Below are 21,936 nucleotides of genomic sequence, written 5' to 3'. Positions count from 1 at the left end.
ACTGGGGTTAGGGTTGAATATGAAATATCAACACACACCCTTTCACCCTTATAGATTCCATATTGTATCATAACATCAGACAAGATGATACTTACGAGCTTCAGTCGTTCAAAAGCGGTCCATTGCGGAATGATGAGAATCGCGCCACGTGAAATGAAAACACGAAATATGATTGTACTCTGTCTCTCTCTCTCTCTCTATCCGCTCTTCATGGGTTCCTTTGGTAAGTATAGTCATCATACGTCTGTCGAGAAAGATTGGCATACACTTGCTTTGAATACCCAGAAGATTACAAAGCTCTCACACTCGGCCAGGTCTGACCGTAGTGAGTGCACCTGCTAAACAACGGTCGACGATGCACTCACGCACATCCCTAAATGCAGCGACCTTTATCTATTGCTCTTCCTCCATAAGCTCTTCCTGCATCTCCCGTTCTGCTCCAACAACTACCGCGTCAGCAACCATGGAAGTGTATCTATATGGAGCAAAGGGAGTATAAACTTACGCCACAGTCTATTTGCAGATTCTGTTATAGCCCTCGCCTTGATCAGAAGCTTCTCCTTCACCTGTCTGTCATCCTGGGCGTTCAAGCGGATCTTGTTCGACTGAGCCTGCATGAGGATCGGGACTAGTTGTTCCGGGTCGGCATTGGCCACTGATGCAACTGACTTGAAGCCATTGTCCCAGAATACACGGCTGTATATGGCGGTGCCACGAGGATCAGCTACTGTACTCTTAGAATAGTGATCGAGGCAGTAAACTTACGCTGTACGGCTTTTGATAAAAGTAATCTTGGCAAGCGATAGCAAGTCAGACTTCGCCCCTGCCTTGAGGCGATCCGAGAAGTGGTCCAACACGGAAGCCATAGCACTGTCCAGAGTGACTGTCAGCTTATCAAGTACCTCAAAGAGGACTCTTGTAAAATACAGTCAGGACTGGCTTACCCCCAACCCATATGCTCGCAAAACTTGATCATCCCCGCCGCAAAGCCTTGACAGTTTTGCGCCAAGTTCTGTACTGTGCCTCTGGGCACATCGTACTTTCTCGCAACAACATGAACAGGCATCTCGTTGCAGAGATCTCGCAGTTGCAGAGCCATGTAAAAGCGACGGTAGACGCGGGCCAAGTCTTTCTCCTCATCTGTCACTTGTCTGAGTTGACCGCCTTGCACCCTGTTTTTTATATATTCTTGGTCAGCTCTGGTAGCGTCAAAGTCAGGAGGTGAATAGATCGAATGGGGACTTACATTCTGTTGATGACCGTGGGCTTCAACCCCAAAAGCTTCAACACTCGAAGTCCACTCTCATCGAGGCCCTCCATCTCGTTCCAAAACACACGCCAGTTGATCTCTGAAGCAAAGTCATGGACTGGGGTGAAGGTATAGAGCACATGCAGATCGCCATCCATGACAAACGCCTGTAGTGCTTTTTTGAGCTCATTGTGAATAAAAGTACCATCTTCTGGGTCCAAGGCCCCTGCAACAATGGCCTTGCCGAGCTGGGTCGCTTCATATGTCTGAAAGTCTCCCATGGTGATGAACTTGAGTTTTTCTAGGCTCGCAAGACTTGTCTCAACATGTGCCTCGATATCTTCTACATCCGCCGAGTGGTAAAGCAAGGTTTTGTGAATATACTCATCTAGTGAAGAGCGGCTAGTGGCCAACCGTATTGCTATCACTTCGAGAAGAGCTCTATGTTTTGTTACTTTTTGCGTGCATAATGGTTGGTGTCAGGAAATAAAGTGTACAAGAGACGCACCTTTGAATTCTTTGCCGATCCGTAGTCAAAGAACTCGAAATATGGGGTAGCTCTGCATGCATTAGACCCAAGACATTATCCAAGTCTGAAGACTGGCAGCAAAGATATGTCTCGCCAACTTCGTCTTTACCCTTCCGGCCGGCCCTTCCTCGCATTTGCCGACTAGCATATGCTTGTTAGCTTTTTGAGTATGGCTACATGCAACATAGATGAACCCAGAGTTACATACAGCATCGAGGGGCCGACAAGATCTCTTCCCATGCGTGCACTATGAAGAATGACCCTTCGTGCAGGAAGGTTGATGCCTGCTGCTAGACTGGCAGTAGCGACGCATATCTTCAAGATACCATTATCATATGCCTTTGCAACTAGGTCACGCTCTTCCGAGGTCAACCCGGCCTGGATGAATCAGGGTCTGGTTAACAACAAGGACACGACAAAGTTATAGAACGCCCGTGTTAGAAACTCACATCTGTATATTGTCAGTAATGGACTTGAGATCACGGAATAGCAACGCAGTCTAAAAGGTATTGGTCTTACGATGAAAAGCCACTCCGTAGGGAATAGTCTGTGACAGAATAGGGTCTAGCCCACAGTTCAGACTGGCCAGGTCCGCCAAAAGGTCTTTCCTCCTGTCCAAAATCGAGGGATCAATGTCGTTGATAGATGGCATTGTTCGGCTGATCAAAATCGCGTTGGACTCGCATATAGCTCGACTGCTAGAGAAAATGAGCACTCCATACCCTAACATTGCTGTCTCGTTGGCCAGAGCCACCACTGCATTGAGGACCGGACTTGAGAGCTCCTTGTGGGAAGAACTCGCAACCTCACGCATGGGATGGCTGGGCTTTTGTGATACCGGAGCAGTACCATTAATTTGACAGGCGGTCCTGAGAAGATTGCTCGTAGTCGCAGCAGAATATACTTTGCCATCGTACACCAAGTGTTCTTCTATAGGAACTGGACGGTATCCGGTTTCGTAGTGGTGTCCACCCAGCCAAGTGGAGAGCAGTTTTGCATTCTAGTTTTATTAGAGTCGATGCCTCACTTTATGGACGATCGGATTGGACTCACAGTTAAGGTTGCACTCATGCCAATAATCTGAATTGGATGATCAAGGCAAAGAAGCTTTGTGGATAGAAGCTCAAATAAATAGCCCCTGTGGTCATCATCAATCATGTGTAGCTCATCCAGAACTGCAACCCTAAGTTGATTGATTGAGCAGTCGTCAATTGCTGTGTTGACAAGTGCATTTGCCTTGTAATTACAGTCAGAACAAGCGGTTACTTCATCAATCGTGCCACAAAAGAATAAATCAACAGTGGCTTACTTTCTCCAAAGTGCACACACCAATATCAAAATCGGCCCATCTCGGCTTGATGTTGATTCCGCCGAAAAATCCAACAACACGGATAGTATCCTCGTCAGCACGTCTACGCCAAATGGTTTCCTTGCCATTATTCCTGACATGTGCATCTGGGCTCTCACGAACCATGCCCTGGACCACCTGACGAAGCCAAGCGACTTTCTCCTGGACAAGAGCAACATATGGCAGTACCAGCAACGCCTTCGCGCCCGGTTCTGCAACAACTTGTTTGAGCATAAGAACATCAGCAACGAGCGACTTGCCACCACCCGTTGGCGCTGTGTAAACCAAGTTTTTCTGGCCTCGGAGTAGGCCTGGCCCGAGCAAGCATTGTTTTTGCCAGGGATAGATGGAATGGATGCCGAGGGAAGCAAAGTTCTGTACCAACTGGTTTGGTAGGGCATAGGCCGGATGAGAGAGCGAAAGCAAAGGATCTGCTGTAAGTGTAGGCGTCGCCTGGAATTGACGACGTTGTGAATACTCGGATATGGTATCTTTGATGCCATTTTCCAGTGTAGTTATTTTACTCGCAGTGAGCCGAGGCGACTCCCGGGGCAAAGCCGGAACCTGCCGAGGGCGGGCATTGTTCTGACCCTGGTTTGACGGCGGAGGTGGCCTTGACGACCCTGAATGACCAGCCGTATTAGTCTGATCGTAGTTGCGCTTGTGGCCTGCAACAGTGACAGTGGCTTGATAAGTTTGTTGACGTTCCTTGGCGGCCTCGAAGGTTGTTTTGTGCCAAACGCCAAGATTGTTTGACATCCTTGTTCGAAGCGCAAAACACCGTCGGTTCACGCTCTCCACGATTCGGAGAGTTTTTACGGGAAAGCAACGCAATCAAAAATTTATCTCGAAATCATCTCAAGGTCGTCGATAACCTGAACCATTCTCCATGTCGATATGAAGATGCATACATGCCATTGTTGTGACGCGACTTGAAAAGGTGGCGGTCATTGACACCACACCAACCAGGCGCCCAGTCACGTGAATCACCCCACCCATCTGTCCATCCCAGCCCCTCTAGGGAGGAACCCTGGTCATTTGATCTTGACATCGATGCAGCCGGATACCGTTTCCCCCTGCGCACAGACAGGGGTCTGGGCACGTCGCTCACTCCGGCGGCAGGTTGCCTGCCGGCGTACGATGAGATGGATGGGGTCGGGTTATCACGATCCCGTCTTATATCAACCGTTACTCAGTTTTGTTGGTTTTTTTTTTTTTTTTTAAATCATCTAAACTTTTCTCTGATTTCAAATATTAATATGTAGCGTTTTCAATTTTGTGACCATGCCAATGTTTCCTAGTTGACCGTATTCACCCACCCTCTTGGTCGAAAACTACAATTCGCTAGGCCTTGTCTTGCGTCGATCGTCCTCATGCAAGACCCACTTCCACGTTGAGTTTAACTTCCCGACCAAGCCTGGCGTGTCATCTTTGACGCTGGCTGGCCGGTGGCGGATTTTGTAGCTTAGTACAGCAGGGGCAAGCGCAAGATTGCTTCCAATCTGGAATTCTATGGTACGACAACGCGGAAACACTGCTGCATGACAGAATACCTGTAGGCAAACTTTTTTATTATGTGTTGTTGCTCAGCCGACGAACAACAATTCTTACAAACCATACATAAAAGCTCAAGAATTGATATTACGCGAACGACAGCAACAGACATATGAAATTTGACCAAGGGTGGTTCTCGGTATGCGCCTGGCGATTCAGTGTCGTCTAGAACGCCAGAAGCCAGCCACATCTTGCTCGAACAAGCTGATCGTGTCCTACCACCAACGATTTCGATGCGACCAGAGTTCCAAAAGAGTAGTTTGTTAGAAATAAAGAGATCCGGATATGAACGCCGGCCCTGACTGATGTTTCTAGTGACTGCACTCGATAATTTCTTCTTCTTATTCTGCAGTTGGCGTTTTGTTTTCATTGTACCCAGGTACTCAATTAACGATCTCAAGGAGTGAAAGTTGTCGGGGGGCCTCGCGTCATGGGGGCGGGAGGAAGTCTGCAGACTTGAGTGGAAATAAATGAGGGCGGTCCGGTCCCACCCTCCCGTCACGTCACCACCTCAAGTCGAAAGGCGGTTCAGAGCATGCACGTCGTGCCTCCCGCATATAAAAAGTTGGAAGCCGAGGGGATGAGGGGGATGCCGTACATAAGGTATAATCTTAAAAACAAAAACAATAAAAAATAAAAGTAAAAAAACCTCCTAATTTGTCTCATTTGGGAAACCCGAATATCACCCTGATCGCCCTGTCCAATCCATTATTTCGCCGTCGCATTGTAATGTCAGGTATCACCGGTAGCAGGTTATATTTGGCCCCAAGCCAGTAAGTGCACCACACAACAGGCACAGAAACCGTGGGGCCATAAAAGGATACCAGACCAACCCATTATAACTTGAAACAAAAGTCAACACAAGGATGCTGCCGATCGAGAGTGCGTCATTTGGCTGTCTTTGCTAGGAGACGTGCATCTGCACGCACCACAGAAAGGGCTTTGCCCAAACATACCGGCGGGCGATGGACTGATTATGGAATTCGCCAGAGGAATGACTGCTCGCTGCTGCCTTGAATCGATGCCGTAGCCAAGATTTCCCGCTTTTGCATCTTCAGAGTCACATAACCACAGCATGTAAAGTGTAAACGATCCACTGCAGCTTGCCCACCGTGACTCGATGCCTCAAATCACCTAAACAATGATGGCAAAAACCTCACTCGACCGGGAATGGGGCTGGGGACAGTTCGTAGAATAAAAAAGGACGAACAGGCGAGACTGGATCCTCCTGACATCGTGACCCAGGCGAGTGGGGGGGAATTGCGTGGGATCGCACACGTTGTTGCGTACGACTTGTTTCCGTGGTTTGGCGCACAATCCATTCGTTCCATGCCCGAAAATGGATTTTGTTTGTGCAACCGATTTCTTTTGTGCTTTAATAAATGCTTATCGCTGCTACTTTGGTCTGTAGCCTCACTCGTCAGCCAACCTTAGTAAAGCACCATCCCAAACTGTTTTGACACATAGATAATTAATTCGAGTTTATTTTCTAGGATAAGTTGGGGATCCATGACATTTGATTCTGGCACAAGAGGATTTTCTCCGCAACCCGTTGACCGCCCCATTCATTGTTACCAAAAAAAAACCACCAAAAAAAACACCCCCCAAAAACCAACAGATCAACTGGAGATACAGTAGAAGACACGGTTATTACTTGCGTTGCACGAGAGGAGAGAAGGAAAGAAGAAAAGGTACCGACCTACCAGGTAAGCAACTAAGGTACCTAGACTAACTGGTCTGGCATGGCATGGTTGGTACGGTTCGCAGTAAATTGTTTGTGCTGGGCATTTAAAAGTGGGACTCCAGTAAGATACGTGCAGGAAATAAATGGAGGGACGAGGGCCGGAGGCGAGATGACATGTCAACAACGTGCAAGTTCTCCAAAACGAGCAGACGAACTCTAATTGGAGGACCTACCAGGAAAACTGCAGAGCACGACGAAGAACTCGGCGTAAACTCAAAGCTTGTCTTCCTGGCCTATTTGTAGTCAGGAAAGTAGCATATCACTACAAAATAAAATCATTTTGGTGTCCAAATCTCAATTGTGTGATGGGTCTCACTTGTCTCCGGGAGCCGATGGTATGTCTTGTCCTTATACGACGACTTTTCTCCCTTGGTTAGTTAGGTACTTAAGGCTGCTGCAGCTTGCAGCCTAGGTAAGCAGGATGATCCGTACCTGCTGCTTAGGTATGATAAAGTGTGGGTGGTTGCCTCCAGCCGGGTCGTTGTTCTGTTGCACCGCTAAAGTATTCTGACGGTAGGAGAAAGGCTGATGGCTTAGCAGCCGTGCCACGCTTAAATTCCTTGGGTCGTTTAGTTCAACACAGCCGGCCTCCACATCGGGGGACATGATGGAATCCAATCATCATTACTTGGAAAGCCTTCAATCGGTTGGTGATACTTACCTATTTTGAAAAAAAACAAAACGACGAAAAATTAAAAAATAGGGTTCTCCGTACTGGAGAAAATAAAAATAAAATAAAAGCAAAGACAAAAATAGGATACAAGGCAAAGAGGGGAAAGGTGATCCAAGCAGCGAATATCCAAGTGATGGAGTTGGTCAACAAAGCACAGCAATAGATTCAGCTTGACTAGATATGTGGACAGGTGCAATGCGCCGCACAATCGGGCAGGGCAATGTATCTCTGGGGTAGCCACCCATGATGCAGGGTCTGGGCTTTGGGCAGTTTTTGCTGGCTGTACAAGGGGATACGCCGAGAGGCATCCCTGCTGGCTACTTTGACGATACTACGCACCGCAGAGCCTGCAAAAAAAGCTGTAGCTGGCGGTTCCATACACCGGACCCATATATTCGAAGCTAGCTCACTAAATCGATTGGACAAGGATGTGGGGTCCCACCCAGGGACTGATGTAGGAAGTGCAAAAAAAAAAAAAGGACGAGCCTTGCGGGCGCCGCCAGCCCTTGTTGCTTTCTGCGTGCCGGGCAAGCCAGCCAGCCAGTACGGGACGTCCCCAGTTGGGTTTGGTCTTCCATGTCTCTTTCTTGTCTTGGGGGCGTGTGGTCCCGTCCATCATATCCGCCTTTCTGGGACATGCATCCATTGACCATCTTTCTCTAATTCCTTTCTTCGCAGCACTCCATCTCTTTCCTCATTTTCCACTTTTCCACCTTCCAAGAGGTCAGTTGTTGTGCACTCACTCTCGTCCCACGCACCCCCCCGACGAGGGAACATTTTTTGCTTCCCTCTCGGCAGCAAGCCAGCCAGCCAGCCAGCCAGCCAGGTCCCTTCTCTCTACATGATCGGATTACCAGCCCGGTTTGGGTTCCCAGCGCCACAACGCTTGTAACTCGCGCGAAGGGCTGGTCTTCAAACTCGATTCCTCATAACATTTGCTCGTGCAGATCTAACTCACCGGGCATCTCGGGGGGACACGCAAACCCGCCCACTTCCTAACTTCTTTGTCAATCGCCCATATATCTCTCCTTTTTTCCTATTCCATTTCCCCCCACACATTTCAAACCTTGCACCTTTCTCACCCATTTCGACATAAACTGGGTCCGACTTTCTTTCCTTGCCTCCTTGTTATCCAACCTTGGGTTTTTGGAACCTTCGATTTCCATCTGTACCCATCAATCTCTTCTGGCATGCATCATCCGCCACACGCTCACCTGAATCTGGGAGTTTCATCACTGTCCACGTCGCACATCGCGGCCTGCCCAGAGCAGTTGTATTCTGCTTCTAGCGGCTGCGCCGCCTGCCTTTCCTTCCCATAGTTGTTTCTCTGCATTGGAAGGCGAAACTTGATCAACCCGGCCTCTGGGTCTCACTCGGGACCATATAAACAGCGCCCGCGTCCAGCAGATTTGCCTGGTCGTCATGGCTCAAAAGGGTTCAGGTGGCTCAGATGCCGCAGCACCTAATACTACGACGACGTCGGCTACCAAAGGCACCGCTGAGAGCAAGCAATCTTCTAATGCATCCTCATCTGGTCCATCGACGTCGTCTTCTTCATCTGCATCGGTTTTGCCCAAAATGTCAGATCCCGGTCCACCGCAGGCCTTAGGAAGTCCAGCGTCAGAATCGACGACCAAGTCGAGTTCGACTGCCAAGGACGCGACAGCCGGCACAACGGCATCTCCTTATGGCACGCGATCCCGCAACAGGGGCGGTAATTCTCGTCCCAATTACGCAGAGGACAAAGATATGGATATGGACATTTTTGAGCAGTTGCATCCTCAGAAGCGAGATGACGACAGCAAGAAGACGTCGCGCCAAATCGCATCGTCGTCAGCCACCAACACTGGCGATACACACAACACGCCTCCACCAGCACCTCGCACCACAAACGGGTCGTCATCCAGAAAGCCGCTGCCCATGGACAACAAGCAATCCCAGGCGGCAGCCGCCAAAGAGTCACTGTCAAATGCTAACCAGGCAACCGGTGCTGGATCGACTGGATCCACCCAGACCACGTCGAAAAAGCGAAAAGCTGCATCACAAACCACCAGTAATCAGCCACCAGCGACGGAATCTACGCACGTGCCAACCAACGCCAAGAAGCCCAGTAATAATAATCACAACAGCAACGCTGTATCGAGCCACGGCGCCGACAAGGGATATGCTGCTACTAATTTGCTCACTTTCGAAAACTGTGGCGCGCGGCCCAAGGATGGCAAATTGATTGCTGACGATGGCACATATCTTGAAGTCAACGGTATATTTATTTCTATATATTTTTCTCGCTTTCGCTTTCTTTTATTCTATTGGGGGCCTGTTTTTTTTTTTTCGATTCATTTTACTTTTTTTGCCCATCTTGATTTCTCCTTTTGAGTTTTAGTTTTGATCCGCTAACATGACTGCCCTCAGACCATGTCTACCTGGTTTGCGAGCCCCCAGGCGAACCCTATTATCTCGCCAGGATTATGGAGTTTTTGCACGCAAAGAACGACCCTTCGCAACCGGTAGATGCTTTGCGTGTGAATTGGTACTACCGCCCAAAAGATATTGCACGTAAGGTGAACGATACTAGGGCGGTTTTTGCGACCATGCACTCGGACATTAGCCCTTTGACTTCGCTCCGCGGAAAATGCACAATCAAGCACAAGGCGGAGATAAAGGGCAAGCTCGAAGAGTATCGCAAAAATCCGGATTGTTTCTGGTTCGAGAAGCTCTACGACAGGTACATACAAAAAAACTACGAGGTGATCCCGACTTTTCAGATCATCAACGTGCCCGAGAAGGTCAAGAAGGTCCTTGATGAGAGGTGGAAATACATCCTGGTTGAACAGGGCCGGGGCAAGGAGCTCACCAGCGCCGTCAAGACGTGCAGGAGGTGCTCTGGCTATTGCGCAAGGTACGTGGTGTGGACCCCACTAAAATTAAAATTCCGCAACTCTTCGCCGCGACTGGGAACTGGACCTCCACTACTGTGCACACACGCGCAGTGTTGCAGCGGCGCCCGGCTGAGTTGGCGTGCCCCTTTCTGATTGATCAACCATTGATTGGATTGGGACTTATTGATTGATTGACTGACTTGCGCATGGGGCCGCCCCACCCACAGTAACGATTCTGTCGACTGCGCTGTGTGTGAACACACGTACCACATGAACTGTGTGCGACCACCCCTGCTCAAGAAGCCATCACGTGGCTTTGCCTGGTCCTGTGCCGCCTGCAGTAGAGCACAGGAGCGCAAGCTGGAGGCTCGCAACACGCCAAATGTCAGCCTGGATCCGAGTGCAGACGCCGAGGAGGAGGAGTTTTTCGATGAGGAAGAGGAGGACGCTGGTCTCGATACCGGCCGCACTAGTCCCGCCGATGGCGCAAACGATATGCACATCCCTGCAACCGAGGAGCAGATGTATCACGCCAGCCTCTGGCCATATCGCTATTTGGGAATCCACTGCAAGGTGGAGGATGCTCTCGATTACGACGACCGAATATATCCCCGTGCATCGACTCGTGTTGGTCCAAGACATCAGGCGACGGTGCTCGACTGGCCCGGCCGACCGGTCCAATACGTCAAAGCTCCCGAGATCGAAATAAAAAAGACAGGTCGCAAAGATGGGAAGTTGAACAAGGAAGCGCAAGCTGCCCTCGAGGCCGAAAAAGTCGCCAAGGCCAAACGTCCCAAGTGGATCCAGGATGAACCCCCTGGCTATGTTCCCCGTGGTGAGGATTACCCCAATGACGATCCTCGAAATACCGCTCAACTTCACTGGAGACCTCCCGAGCTTGACCTCCCAGAGGAATCAGCACAGGAAGAGGTGCCTCTTACCGAAGCGGAGATCGACAAGTACATGGAGCAAGCTAAGGCATTGGCGCTGGATCTTGGCCTCCCAGAGCACTCTACGAATTTGCTGGATCAGGCACTCCGACTTCTTTACGAACACGGTTACGACGTGGATCGTGCACTGGAAGAGCTCCCCAAGCTTAGTAAGGAGGCTTTCGACGAACCACAGCTCACACCCGCTGAGCTCAAAAAGTTCGAGGAGGGCATTTCCAAGTTCGGTTCAGAGCTTTACAGCGTAAAGAAACATGTCAAGACGGTCAAACCAGGGACACTTGTTCGTTTCTACTACACATGGAAAAAGACGGAGCGCGGAAAGCAGGTGTGGGGCAACTACTCTGGCCGCAAGAGCAAGAAGGAGGCCAAGGAAGCCAAGAAAGCGGAGACAGCCTCCCAAAATAAGATGCAGGACGACGTCGCAGACGATCACGATGACTCGGCTTTCGACGCAGCCAAGGCGGCGGAAAAGAAACGGTCTTTCATTTGTAAATTCTGCAACACCAAGAACTCGCGACAGTGGAGACGCGCCCCAAATGCATCAGGCGCTCTGGTCACAGAGAGCGGGGGCAAAGGTGCCAACAAGGACAAGGGCGTTCAGTATGTTGTGGCATTGTGTCGAAGATGTGCTGAGCTCTGGCGCCGCTATGCCATTCAGTGGGAGGATGTCGACCAGCTCTATAGCAAGGTGGCACAGGCCGGTGGCCGAGCGTGGAAGAAGAAGATAGACGAGGAGCTACTCAAGGAGATCGTCGCCGCTGAGCAGAGAAGCAAGAACACGCCCAGCAGTAGTGGCGCGGCCACGCCGCCATCGAACAACACGCCTGCCCCTGCTTCCACTCAGCCAGCAGCTTCGGGTCAGGAGCCCGCGCGGAAGAAACAGAAGACAACGCAGCCTCCTCAAGACAAGGATGTCGAAATGACCGGTACGGAGCCTGTTAGTACGACGACAACGGCGCCCGCGTCCAAGAAAAAGGACAAGGCCAACTTGGAAAAGGAGAAAGAGAAGGAAAAGGAGAAGGAAAAAGAGCCTGTCAAAGAAAAGAAGGAAGCGCCAGCTCCTCCCCCTGTTCCGGAGATACCCAAGCCGCGAACGATGCCTTGCGATATCTGTCGGCAGCTGGAACCTCTGGGCGACCAGCATCTCAGCTGCAAAGAATGTCGCATGACGGTGCATCGGAACTGTTATGGCGTCGTCGACAACCGCAACCCTGGGAAGTGGGTGTGTGACATGTGCATTAACGACAGAAGTCCGCATGTCTCCATTGTCAGTGGTCCTAACTCAACCAGCATTCTTCCCCCATTGCGTCCCCTCCCATTCCGCCCTCGCCTCTTTGGTTATCCGAATGGCTTTTGAGGATGGTGAAAGAGCTTTATATACTAACTATCAGCCTTGCTCTACGCCAGCATTACAAATGTGTCTTGTGTCCTGTTGAGTATACCGAGCACGATTTTGTGGAACCGCCAAAGATCTCTCATAAAAAGAAGACAGAAAAGGATCGCGAGCGCGAGCGCCAAGAACGCGAGGCCGCGGTCAATGCCGCAGAATATTATCGGAAACGACAGGAAGAGCTGAACCGCCCAGTCAATCCTCGGGAGCCTCTCAAACGAACAGCCGACAACAATTGGGTACATATTACTTGTGCGGTTTGGACGCCCGAGGTCAAGTTTGGCAATGCCAAAGCTCTCGAGCCCAGCGAAGGCATCCCTTCTATCCCGAGATCCAGATACTCGGAAGTTTGCGAGATCTGCAAATCAACGGATGGCGCCTGCATAAACTGCCCTCAGTGCAAGGCATCAGTGCATGTCGAGTGTGCCCACCAGTCAGACGACTACGTCCTAGGCTTCGAGATCACTCCCGTCAAGGGATCACGCCGCGATCAACACAATATTGTGACTATTGGTGGTGAGAGCGGCTCCATGAGCGCGTCTGTTTGGTGCAAACTTCATGCCCCGAAGAAGACAGTGGTGCATCAAATGCACGATGTTGTCGACGAAGCGGGAACAAATGCTCTGCAACTCTACGTGCAGAACTTCAAGAAGGCAGATCTTACTCTTACTGGCTGCGCACGAAAGGCCAATTTGATTAGCACTGCTGCGCGCATGTCCAACCCGATAGTCACGACAACTGCGGCGGTGAATCGCAGAGCATCGACAACGACGGCCCCGACAACCGCCCCTTCGGCAATGCACATCCACAGCCTCCTCAACGGGGACAGCCCTGGAGATCCCCACGACCTAGCTGTCCCAGGTGGCAAGATATGTATAACATGCGGAGTTGATGTCAGCCCTCGATGGTATCCCATCAGCGACACTCATGAGCGGGAACTTGCAAACGGTCACTACGGTACTCTCGGCACCGAGGCGCAGAAGTTTGCCGAGCAGCGACATTTCCAGTGTCACAAATGCAAGAAGCTCAACAAGCAACCCAAGTCTCACGTGCCACCACCGCCGCCACCGCCACAAGACCCTCCGCCGGTTGCTGCAAACACCATCAGTGCCCCAGGACCTGAAGCAACAGCGCATTCGGCAGCTGTTATGACCAACGGCATAGATCACGGTTCCAACGGTGCCGACGCGGTTCGTCGAGGCACGCCGCCTCTGACGAGCCCTCGCCAGCCAGAGCACGATCATATATCGGGGAGGCCTAGCCCGTACCTATGGCAATCCGGACTTCAGGCTCCGCATCCGACCGGTTTGGTGCATCCTACGGTCCCCATACAGGGACCGCCACCGCCGATGCAGGCGCCCCCTCTGCAACCGCCGCCGATTGCTCCGCCACCAATGGCACGGAGTATGTCCGGCCGCGGTCAAACCGGTGTACAGCCTCCCGGGCCGGTACCGCCACCCCAAGCATACCAACCCCTACCGCCGCCGCCGCCTCCCCCTCATTCGGCAGCATCTGGCCCATACGGCGATTGGCATCGGACGACTCACCACGGTCCCCCAATAAATGGCGGTCCTCCGTCACGCGCATCACGAATTTCCCCGATCATACCGCCGTTGGCACCGCCAGCTCTACGTCCACCTTCTCTTCATCACTCGCCTCATGCTTCCCACGCGCACCTGACCAACGGCCACATGGTCAACGGCGCGGGTGCACCAGGAAGACGATTGAGCGGGCCGCCGCCGCCGCCATCGCGGGAGGGTCAGGGCCCATACTTGGGAAGTTATCATTCTCCCACCCCATACCATAGCTCAGCGCCGCACCAAAGCAACGGGACAATGGTGCCGCCTCGCATAGATCATGCGTTTGCGTCAGTTCTCAACCCTCCAAGAGCATATGGAAACAGCGGAAGCGTGCAGCCACCTGCCCATATGAGCCCAGCTGTGACGAGAGACGCTCCCCTCTCTAGGGAAGGGCCACTTCTTTCTCAGCCGCCGCCACCCGCCAGAGCGCCTGAGCCGAGACCTGCGACAGGTGCCAGCGCCAGCCCTTCGTTGCGAAATCTACTGTCTTGACGTGTGACTACGGTGGGACATGTATAGTGATGCACTGGGTGGACAGAATAATGAGATGGTTAGTCGGCGTCTAGACGTATGTATTATCGAGAACAAGCAACGTCAAGAACTACAAAACGGCTGTTTGTACTACGTTGGACTGGGGGCTGGGATAGTAATTGGTGGAGTCTGATTCAACAGGGTATTTTTTTTTCACTTTTCCTCTACTAGCGTTTTCTGTAATTTTTATTTTATTTTCTTTCGCATCGAGTTGGGAGCGGGTGTACTTTTTTATTCCTACTTCTCTTTCTTAGCGAAGAGATCCATTTCAACACCAAAAGCGTCATGGGATGTCTGAGCCGTGGCTGTCGCATCAGATTCACCCAATAGTTGGGGGGGTGTTGTAGGAGAAAATAAAATAGTTCAGACGTCAAGACATGTTCCCGCATGCGCTCAAGTGATTCCGAATGCGATTCATCGGGAATCCGACTAGGGAGGCCCTATGATTTAATATTGCAAGGTTTTGACGGATCCAGTCACAAATGGTGCAATTCCCTGGCGAGATGTCCAACATCCGGACCGGGCAGTGACCATTGCAATTTACTGTTCTGTTGCCACTGACGGTATTGTATTATATATTTGATTTTTTGTGTCATTTTGTCAATAATATTCGACTTCAAACAGTCGATTTCACTGTTTCGAGCTGACTCAAGCAAAGCATCTGAGCCAAACACGACCCCCAAATTTAGGGCGAAGCGGTCGGTCTACGTGCTACCGCCACCGGTCGACTATGCACTACTGCTGTCTAGAACTAGACCAATGACCAATTCTGGGACTAAATTAGCACCGGGCCATGTATAACATGGGACGGAATTGTTCAGCACCGGCAACGGATGGGGGGGGGGGGGGGGGGGGGGGGGGGGGTTATGATGATGACTGGCCCTTTGATTTGTATGTACTAGTCTAGGTATAGTATTTTCAATGTGAGTGGCAGCGGTTGTATGGGAACTGTCGTGGGAGGTAGTTGCTAGATGGTTCTAGAGCCCTGAAAATTAATTCTAGGCTTTATTATTTTGGGAAATAAGATGCTACGGCAAGTAACAGTACATTGGTCAAATTCGGGTTTTGCATGTTGCAGGGTAAGCCAGGAAAAATCGGTCTCCGATGATTCCGAACCAATACGCGAACAAGAAAAAGAAGATTTTGTTTTCTTTCCTCTGGAGGCAGTGAATTGGTCAACAAAAGTGTGTTCAAATCCAAATGATTATACTCTATATCTTAGTTTGGAGCATGACACGGACTAGCGATAGCAAGATGAACTTTTTTTTTCCCCTTTTCATATAAAACGGGCATGACGCCAACCACGCCCATCCCGGTTTGTAAATCGAACAGGGAGATTGCGTGGGAGATCTCTCGAGTCACGGGTGGCGAAAGGTCCCTGATTTTTTTTTTCTTCACTCTCGGACGATTTATCCTGTCGCGTTCAACCCGCCCATCAGGGCAAAACTTGGAGAATCCAGGTTTGTTTATCTGGGCGGGGCAGGGGTTCAGAGAGAAAGGGGTTTTTATTTTCTTTCTCTTTTTCCTGTCTCCTTTTCCTTGTTCTTTAGCACAAGCTTGAAAACACCGTACTATCTTAACGTGCAGTTGATCGCAAAACAAGAAGAATAAATAAAACAGATTTGGCCTTGTTGGGGCTGACCGCCATGTGATTCCCCATCCCATACTCGGCGTGGCTTGTTGGAATGTGGGCCACAGCTAAATGCGTGTACGAAGTACCTATTTGACTAGCTGCCTTTCTGCGTACCTTATCTGCGTCATACAGTACAGTCAATGAAAAAGTACCTAGCAACTGGTTCTAAAACTAGTTCTTTCTAGGTGCCAAAGGGGGCTTGTACAGCAGTACTGCTGATAGTTTGAAAATTACACACGCTTGGTACGGTAGGTAGATGCGGGTTTATCCAGACTAGGTAGTAACAAAACTACTCGATGCATTCGCAAAGTCAGTCAAGCATAATTATTACTACTCGTAGTATGTTACTACTCTGACTGCCTTACCTGCCAAGCTGCCCAACTCGAACAAGACGAAGTGGGCAGGGCTGACCAATCACGGACCCGGTTTATAAACACAGCGCTTTGGTGGGTGGCCCCGCATGTGTTAGCAGAGTTACCGCGAAGTCTCTAGAAAAATCTCCCCGCATAGGCCGGGCGCTGATGTAGCTGTGCTAACAGCTGCGGCCCCACAAGTCCAAAAGATTCCATCGCTTTCCATCGGAGGGGCTGACTTTATGGCCAAAGGGCGGACCTTCCGATTTGTGAGGCAAAGGCATTGACCGGATTGGAGGGAAACCAAGACTGAAAAATCCTATCAGCCTCCCTTTTGCGTCAGCGGTGCTAGGTGACAAATTACTTCTACGTTGCTTGCCAGTTTAACGCATCACCATCCTAATTCTTTTTGGAGCATCGCGACTATCTCCTACTGAGGAAAAAGCCACCAACTGAAGACACAAAGTTCGACAGCCATCGGAAACTATTGTAAAGCAGCAAGCCACAAGGGAAAAACAAAAAAAAGCCCCTAGAGTCAAGTACTGAGAGAAAGAGGTACGTGCTAAAGCCACCAGGACCAGCCAAGCGCAGTTGAGTTGTCGGCTACGGTGTGGTTGTTATTTTTTTCCCACCTACCCACTCCAAGGCGACCAACCATCAAACCCCCACCACCATCACCAAGACTGGATCATCTTTCTGCAGAACAACAATTTTGTCCTGCGAGTTGACTTGAAGTTGTTTGTTTGCGATTTCGCGTCACAAAACCACATTCGCATTTTTATCTTCTTGGATTTTTTTTTTCGCGAGCATCAGCTTACGTTACCGGTCTTTCTTTTTTCATCTTGACAGACAGATAAAAGTGACTCGTAAACTCGAATACACTCGACCAGAACAACATTTGAGATCACACAGTCGGAGACGCATCTACGAACTACCACGTTCCACGAAGTCAAAGCTCTGACCGACGAGTCTCAGCAGCCCTCATCTCGAGGCGCAAGCCCATAAACAACATCTTCTTCGCCTTGTCTTCGACACTAGGTTTTCACTTGTTGCATCACGAACAACATGGTCAAAGAAACCAAGCTCTACGAAACCCTGGGTGTATGTTTACTGTCCTCCAGTACCTCACTGCGCCGATACAATAGCAGCCACCCGTTGAAGACACATCGCTAAAACTTTGCTTCAGGTTGCACCCGATGCCACAGAACAACAGCTCAAGAAGGCATACAAGGTGAATGCACTCAAGTTCCACCCAGGTAAGGCAAAACCCCCGCCGCACTAAGCTTCCACTTGATCTAGTGGTCTTGTCTGCTGACACGCTAGGGCAGACAAGAACGCCAACAATCCCGAGGCCGAGCAAAAGTTCAAGGAGGTTTCACACGCGTATGAGATTCTCAGCGATCCGCAGAAGAGGCAAGTCTACGACCAATATGGCGAGGCTGGCTTGGACGGTAGCGGCGGTGGCGGTGGCATGGCGGCTGAGGACCTGTTTGCCCAATTCTTTGGTGGCGGCGGCTTTGGCGGCGGCCTAGGCGGCATGTTCGGAGGAGGAGCACAACGTGGACCGCCAAAGGCCCGCACCATCCACCACACCCACAAGGTCTCGCTCGAGGACATCTTCCGCGGCAAGATCTCCAAGCTCGCCCTGCAGCGGTCCATTCTCTGCCCCAAGTGTGACGGTCGTGGAGGCAAGGAGGGTGCCGTCAGGCGCTGCCACGGCTGCGATGGTCACGGTATGAAGACCATGATGCGCCAGATGGGTCCCATGATCCAGCGCTTCCAGACTGCCTGCCCCGACTGTAACGGTGAGGGAGAGATCATCAACCCCAAGGACAGGTGCAAGGGTTGCAACGGCAAGAAGACCATTGTGGACCGGAAAGTGCTCCACGTGCACGTCGACCGTGGTGTTAGGAGCGGCACACGTATCGAGTTCAAGGGCGAGGGTGACCAAGCACCCGGGCTGGAGGCCGGCGACGTCGTGTTTGAGATTGAGCAGAAGCCGCACGCGCGGTTTACCCGAAAGGAGGACGACCTTCTTTACAATGCCGACATCGAGCTTGTCACCGCCTTGGCTGGTGGCACCATCTTCGTCGAGCACCTGGACGACAGGTGGCTCAGCATTGAGATCCTGCCCGGAGAGGCCATTGCACCAGGTAACCTATGCTTGATAACAGTCACGGGATGAAAATGATGAAAATCGTACGGTTTACTGACTCGTCAAAACAAAACAGGGGCTGTCAAGATGGTACGTGGCCAGGGTATGCCTTCACCCCGTCACCACGACATGGGCAACCTTTACATCCAGTTCAACGTCAAGTTCCCCGAGAAGAACTGGACTCAGGACCCGGCAGCATTCGAGGCCCTCACCAAGTTGCTGCCAGCGCCGTCTTTGCAGACCATTCCTCCGCCGGACGCTATGACGGAGCCTGTCGACTTGGAAGATCCCGATGGACAGGCTGGTGCCAGGGCTTTCGGTTCCGGCCCCATGTCGGACGAAGAAGACGAGGATGGACACCCTCACGGTGCTGAGCGTGTCCAGTGTGCATCACAGTAAGCACATGGGCGTGGGTAACGGTTGATACTCGCTGGAAGTAGTCGAGGAGTTTTGAGCTCCTAATGAAATGGTCTTATTACCCCATGATCGCTTGAGGGCTCATCATCAATCAATGTTGCTACAAGCTATGGGTAAATGACAGTCGGGTAGCCGGTATTACGGCAGATGGATTGCAAACGAGACCATAATAATGATGATGGGGAAGGGGGCATAGGGAGTGTCAACTCCAGGCGGAGTTAGGATGTTTATGGAGCTATGAGATATACGAGAGGCGCGGGAAACTTTGCTTAGATATGCCCTCCAGGTGGAAGAGGTTATATCCGTAAGCTTCTTTTTTTTTTTTTTTTGCATGGAATCAAGAGACCCTGTATTTTTTCTTAGTTCTTGGGTTTCTTTTTTCTTTTTTTCCCTTTTTTTCCCACCGGAACCTTACTTGCCCCATGTCTCCTCCAACGGATTTCATTTTTCGTTTTTTTTTCTTGACTTCTCTACCGTCCACACATCATTCACCATCATGATTTTTTGGCCGGCGGCGTTTAGAGGGCAAATTAGAACGAGAAGGCATACGAGGGCACTTAGCCATGCCTTCATTTCTTCATTTTTTTATTTTCGTTTTGTTGTTTTGCAACCCCTCTTGTTTGCTTGACATATTTGCGAAATTTGGATTATGGCCACTTGCTTCTGTGTCTTTTGTAACGCGGGCGAACTGTTTATCGCTTTGCTTCACGGTATAATACACGTGTATTCGAAATCTTGACATGAAATGCCCACAAGCCTGGCTTTTTTTTTTTTTACAGCGATCGTTTAAATCACGCTGCGCTGTACAATGACATGATCGTCCAATCCTCTACGTGACTTGCAATCCAGGCGGGGAAAAGAAGTACTGTACTCGAGCTTATGAAAAACACTGTAAACTGATGGCGGTAATGCCAAATTGGGATATTTGATTGACAGAAAATTGTACAAAGAGAGATCCCCGAAACATCTCCAACCCCCCAAACCCCCTGATTCCCATCACAAAATGAACCCGCTAGGAATAATAGAGGAAATGCGAAGAAAAAAAAATTAGCTCCGAAGATAGTATGAGCCACGTCTGACGGCCGGTACTCAGCATAGGTGAGCCAGAAGAATAAAAGAAATAAAAAAAGTACAAGACAAATAGAAATAGCCCCCCAAATATGTACCGTGCAACCCAGCGTTACTCTTTTTTTTATTCTCATTTACACATTTCAAGCTTCATCATCAGGCAGCTCATCAATAACCCGCTCTACCAAGGTGATCAACTCATCGACATCGGGCCTCTCGCTCGGCTCGACAGCCAAACACTTCCTGACGACCTCGCGGATGGGTTCGCTAATTCTGGTGTCGTCATCCGCCCCGGTGCCGCCGGCAGCGTTGCTACCGGTCGAGGCCTTGCCCTTGCCCTTGGCGCCCTCGTCGGGGAAGCGCCAGTCGCCCGACAGGACGCAGATGCTGAGGCTGCCGCCCGTCTCGTCGGACCGGGCCTCGAAAGGCGACTTGCCGACCAGGCAGGCGTAGAGCGTGCAGCCCATGCTCCAGATGTCGACCTTGGTGTCGATTACGGTGCCCGTCTTGACGTCGAAGAGCTCCGGGGCCCGGTAAGGCATCGTGCTGTGCTCGGCGGCCGTGTCCTGCGTCGCGATGGCGAGGGATCGGGATGTTATCGCCAATGGAGACTCAGCGATGCTGCCCAGGTCCATCAGGATAGGGGATTGGCCGTCGTCGGATATCATTATGTTGCCTGCGTGTTGGGGGGTGGGGGTTTTGCTAAGGTTAGCTTGAAGTGTAATGGCCAGCGGACTCGATGCCAACAAAAATGAGGGGAATCACTCACCAGGCTTGATATCACGATGCGCATACGACTTGGTAACCCCGCCTTGCACACCGTGGCTCGACGCGCCGCGGTCGTCCTCACCCACCATCAGGGGCCGCTGCTGCGCGCTCTCGTCGTCCTCATCCGCGCCCGTCTCCCTCGTCCTCGCCCTTCCGTTCTCCTCCTTGGCCTTGCCTTTACCTTTTGCCTTGGCCTTTCCTTTACCCTTCTTCTTCCCACCGCCCGCCGCCGCTGGCGCAGATGCATTGGTGCTCGGAACCTCCATCCTCTCTACCTGGCGGGGCTCATCACCACCGCCGCCGCCGCCGCCGCCGCCATTGTAAACGTGCATGTCCCTGAGGGCCCTGCAGACGCCCAGGAAGAGCTCCATCAGCCGCCTCTCGGGGAAGCGCGTGTGGTTGACGAGGTTCGCGTTGATCATGTCCTGCAGGTTGCCGCGGCGGTAGTAGGGGAGCAGGACGTAGACGGTCTTGCTGCTCTCGTCGCCGCCGCGGTCTGTCGAGATGCTGTAGTCGACGCTGTGGATTATGCCGTCGCTGTGGTCAAAGAGCTTGTACGCCTCCACCTCGCGCATTGCCTGCGTCACCGACTCGGCCCCGAACGGACATCGGATCTTCTTGAGCGCCAGGAGCTCGCTCGTCGTCGTGTCCTGCACGAGGTATACGTAGGAGAAGCCGCCCTGGTTTGTTTGGTTTTGTTTTCTTGTTAGTGGGATTTCCTAGAGGCGTCAGGCTTGCTTTGTTACTGCGCACAGCTTCTCCCAGTGTTGAGGGTTGATTGCTTGCCATTCACAGAAGAGACAATGGCTACTATTCGAGAGGGTTGCCCGGTAAAATAGATAATCGCGATAAACGTACCTCGCCCAACAACCTCAGGATCTTGAAACTCCTTCCATTAATCTTGAGCGTTGGCGACCCAGGAAAGCAATTGAGGCAATTGCCCAATGAGTAAATCAGATCCTGTAATATCTGCGCCATGGCTTGTATATCTCTTTTGTTTTGCAACGATCTTGCCTGGAAATGCCGGTTTTTGGCGTTTTTTTTTTTTTTTTGTCCCCGATGCTTTTCTCAATTTGACTTTTTCTGTCGCGACAGTGTTGGTTCGTGTTCTGTGT

General features: G+C 51.0%; 4 protein-coding genes across 4 annotated transcripts; 2 read left to right on the top strand and 2 right to left on the bottom strand.

The window, feature by feature from the left end:
• Positions 1-177: 177 nt before the first annotated feature.
• On the bottom strand, positions 178-4,013 carry PgNI_03070 (uncharacterized protein). The gene is made up of 10 exons (XM_031123124.1): positions 3,088-4,013; positions 2,832-3,014; positions 2,311-2,778; positions 1,987-2,156; positions 1,758-1,919; positions 1,247-1,690; positions 945-1,172; positions 766-870; positions 506-696; positions 178-434 (listed from the first exon to the last, which is right to left on the bottom strand). The coding sequence occupies exons 1-10, from the start codon at positions 3,883-3,885 to the stop codon at positions 394-396; spliced, it is 2,790 nt and encodes a 929-aa protein (XP_030983570.1). The 5' UTR covers positions 3,886-4,013; the 3' UTR covers positions 178-393.
• Positions 4,014-7,709: 3,696 nt separating this feature from the next.
• PgNI_03069 (uncharacterized protein) lies at positions 7,710-14,388 on the top strand (the record flags this gene model as incomplete). Its single annotated transcript, XM_031123123.1, has 4 exons — positions 7,710-9,357; positions 9,510-9,996; positions 10,204-12,193; positions 12,334-14,388. The coding sequence occupies exons 1-4, from the start codon at positions 8,520-8,522 to the stop codon at positions 14,386-14,388; spliced, it is 5,370 nt and encodes a 1,789-aa protein (XP_030984700.1). The 5' UTR covers positions 7,710-8,519.
• Positions 14,389-16,765: 2,377 nt separating this feature from the next.
• Positions 16,766-19,418, top strand: PgNI_03068 (uncharacterized protein). Its single transcript, XM_031123122.1, has 5 exons — positions 16,766-16,968; positions 17,263-17,514; positions 17,600-17,669; positions 17,742-18,566; positions 18,645-19,418. The coding sequence occupies exons 2-5, from the start codon at positions 17,479-17,481 to the stop codon at positions 18,965-18,967; spliced, it is 1,254 nt and encodes a 417-aa protein (XP_030984699.1). The 5' UTR covers positions 16,766-16,968; positions 17,263-17,478; the 3' UTR covers positions 18,968-19,418.
• A 485-nt stretch (positions 19,419-19,903) lies between these two features.
• On the bottom strand, positions 19,904-21,799 carry PgNI_03067 (uncharacterized protein; the record flags this gene model as incomplete). The annotated part of the gene is made up of 3 exons (XM_031123121.1): positions 19,904-20,729; positions 20,823-21,501; positions 21,680-21,799. 3 exons carry the CDS (start codon positions 21,797-21,799, stop codon positions 20,197-20,199), a joined length of 1,332 nt encoding a protein of 443 aa, XP_030984694.1. The 3' UTR covers positions 19,904-20,196.
• Positions 21,800-21,936: the final 137 nt, after the last annotated feature.

Source organism: Pyricularia grisea, assembly GCF_004355905.1.
Source record: "Pyricularia grisea strain NI907 chromosome Unknown Pyricularia_grisea_NI907_Scaffold_2, whole genome shotgun sequence".
Taxonomy (NCBI): domain Eukaryota; kingdom Fungi; phylum Ascomycota; class Sordariomycetes; order Magnaporthales; family Pyriculariaceae; genus Pyricularia; species Pyricularia grisea.
This window is presented reverse-complemented; position numbering and strand designations above follow the sequence as displayed.

Excerpts from the sequence above, each read along its gene's own strand:
- PgNI_03070 (XM_031123124.1), bottom strand. The coding sequence starts at position 3,885 with ATGTCAAACAATCTTGGCGTTTGGCACAAAACAACCTTCGAGGCCGCC. Across the intron at positions 2,779-2,831 it reads GCATGAGTGCAACCTTAACT|AATGCAAAACTGCTCTCCAC; the intron begins GTGAGTCCAATC and ends TAATAAAACTAG. Across the intron at positions 435-505 it reads ATCTGCAAATAGACTGTGGC|AACGGGAGATGCAGGAAGAG; the intron begins GTAAGTTTATAC and ends TTGTTGGAGCAG.
- PgNI_03068 (XM_031123122.1), top strand. The coding sequence starts at position 17,479 with ATGGTCAAAGAAACCAAGCTCTACGAAACCCTGGGT. Across the intron at positions 17,515-17,599 it reads AGCTCTACGAAACCCTGGGT|GTTGCACCCGATGCCACAGA; the intron begins GTATGTTTACTG and ends ACTTTGCTTCAG. Across the intron at positions 18,567-18,644 it reads CGGAGAGGCCATTGCACCAG|GGGCTGTCAAGATGGTACGT; the intron begins GTAACCTATGCT and ends AAAACAAAACAG.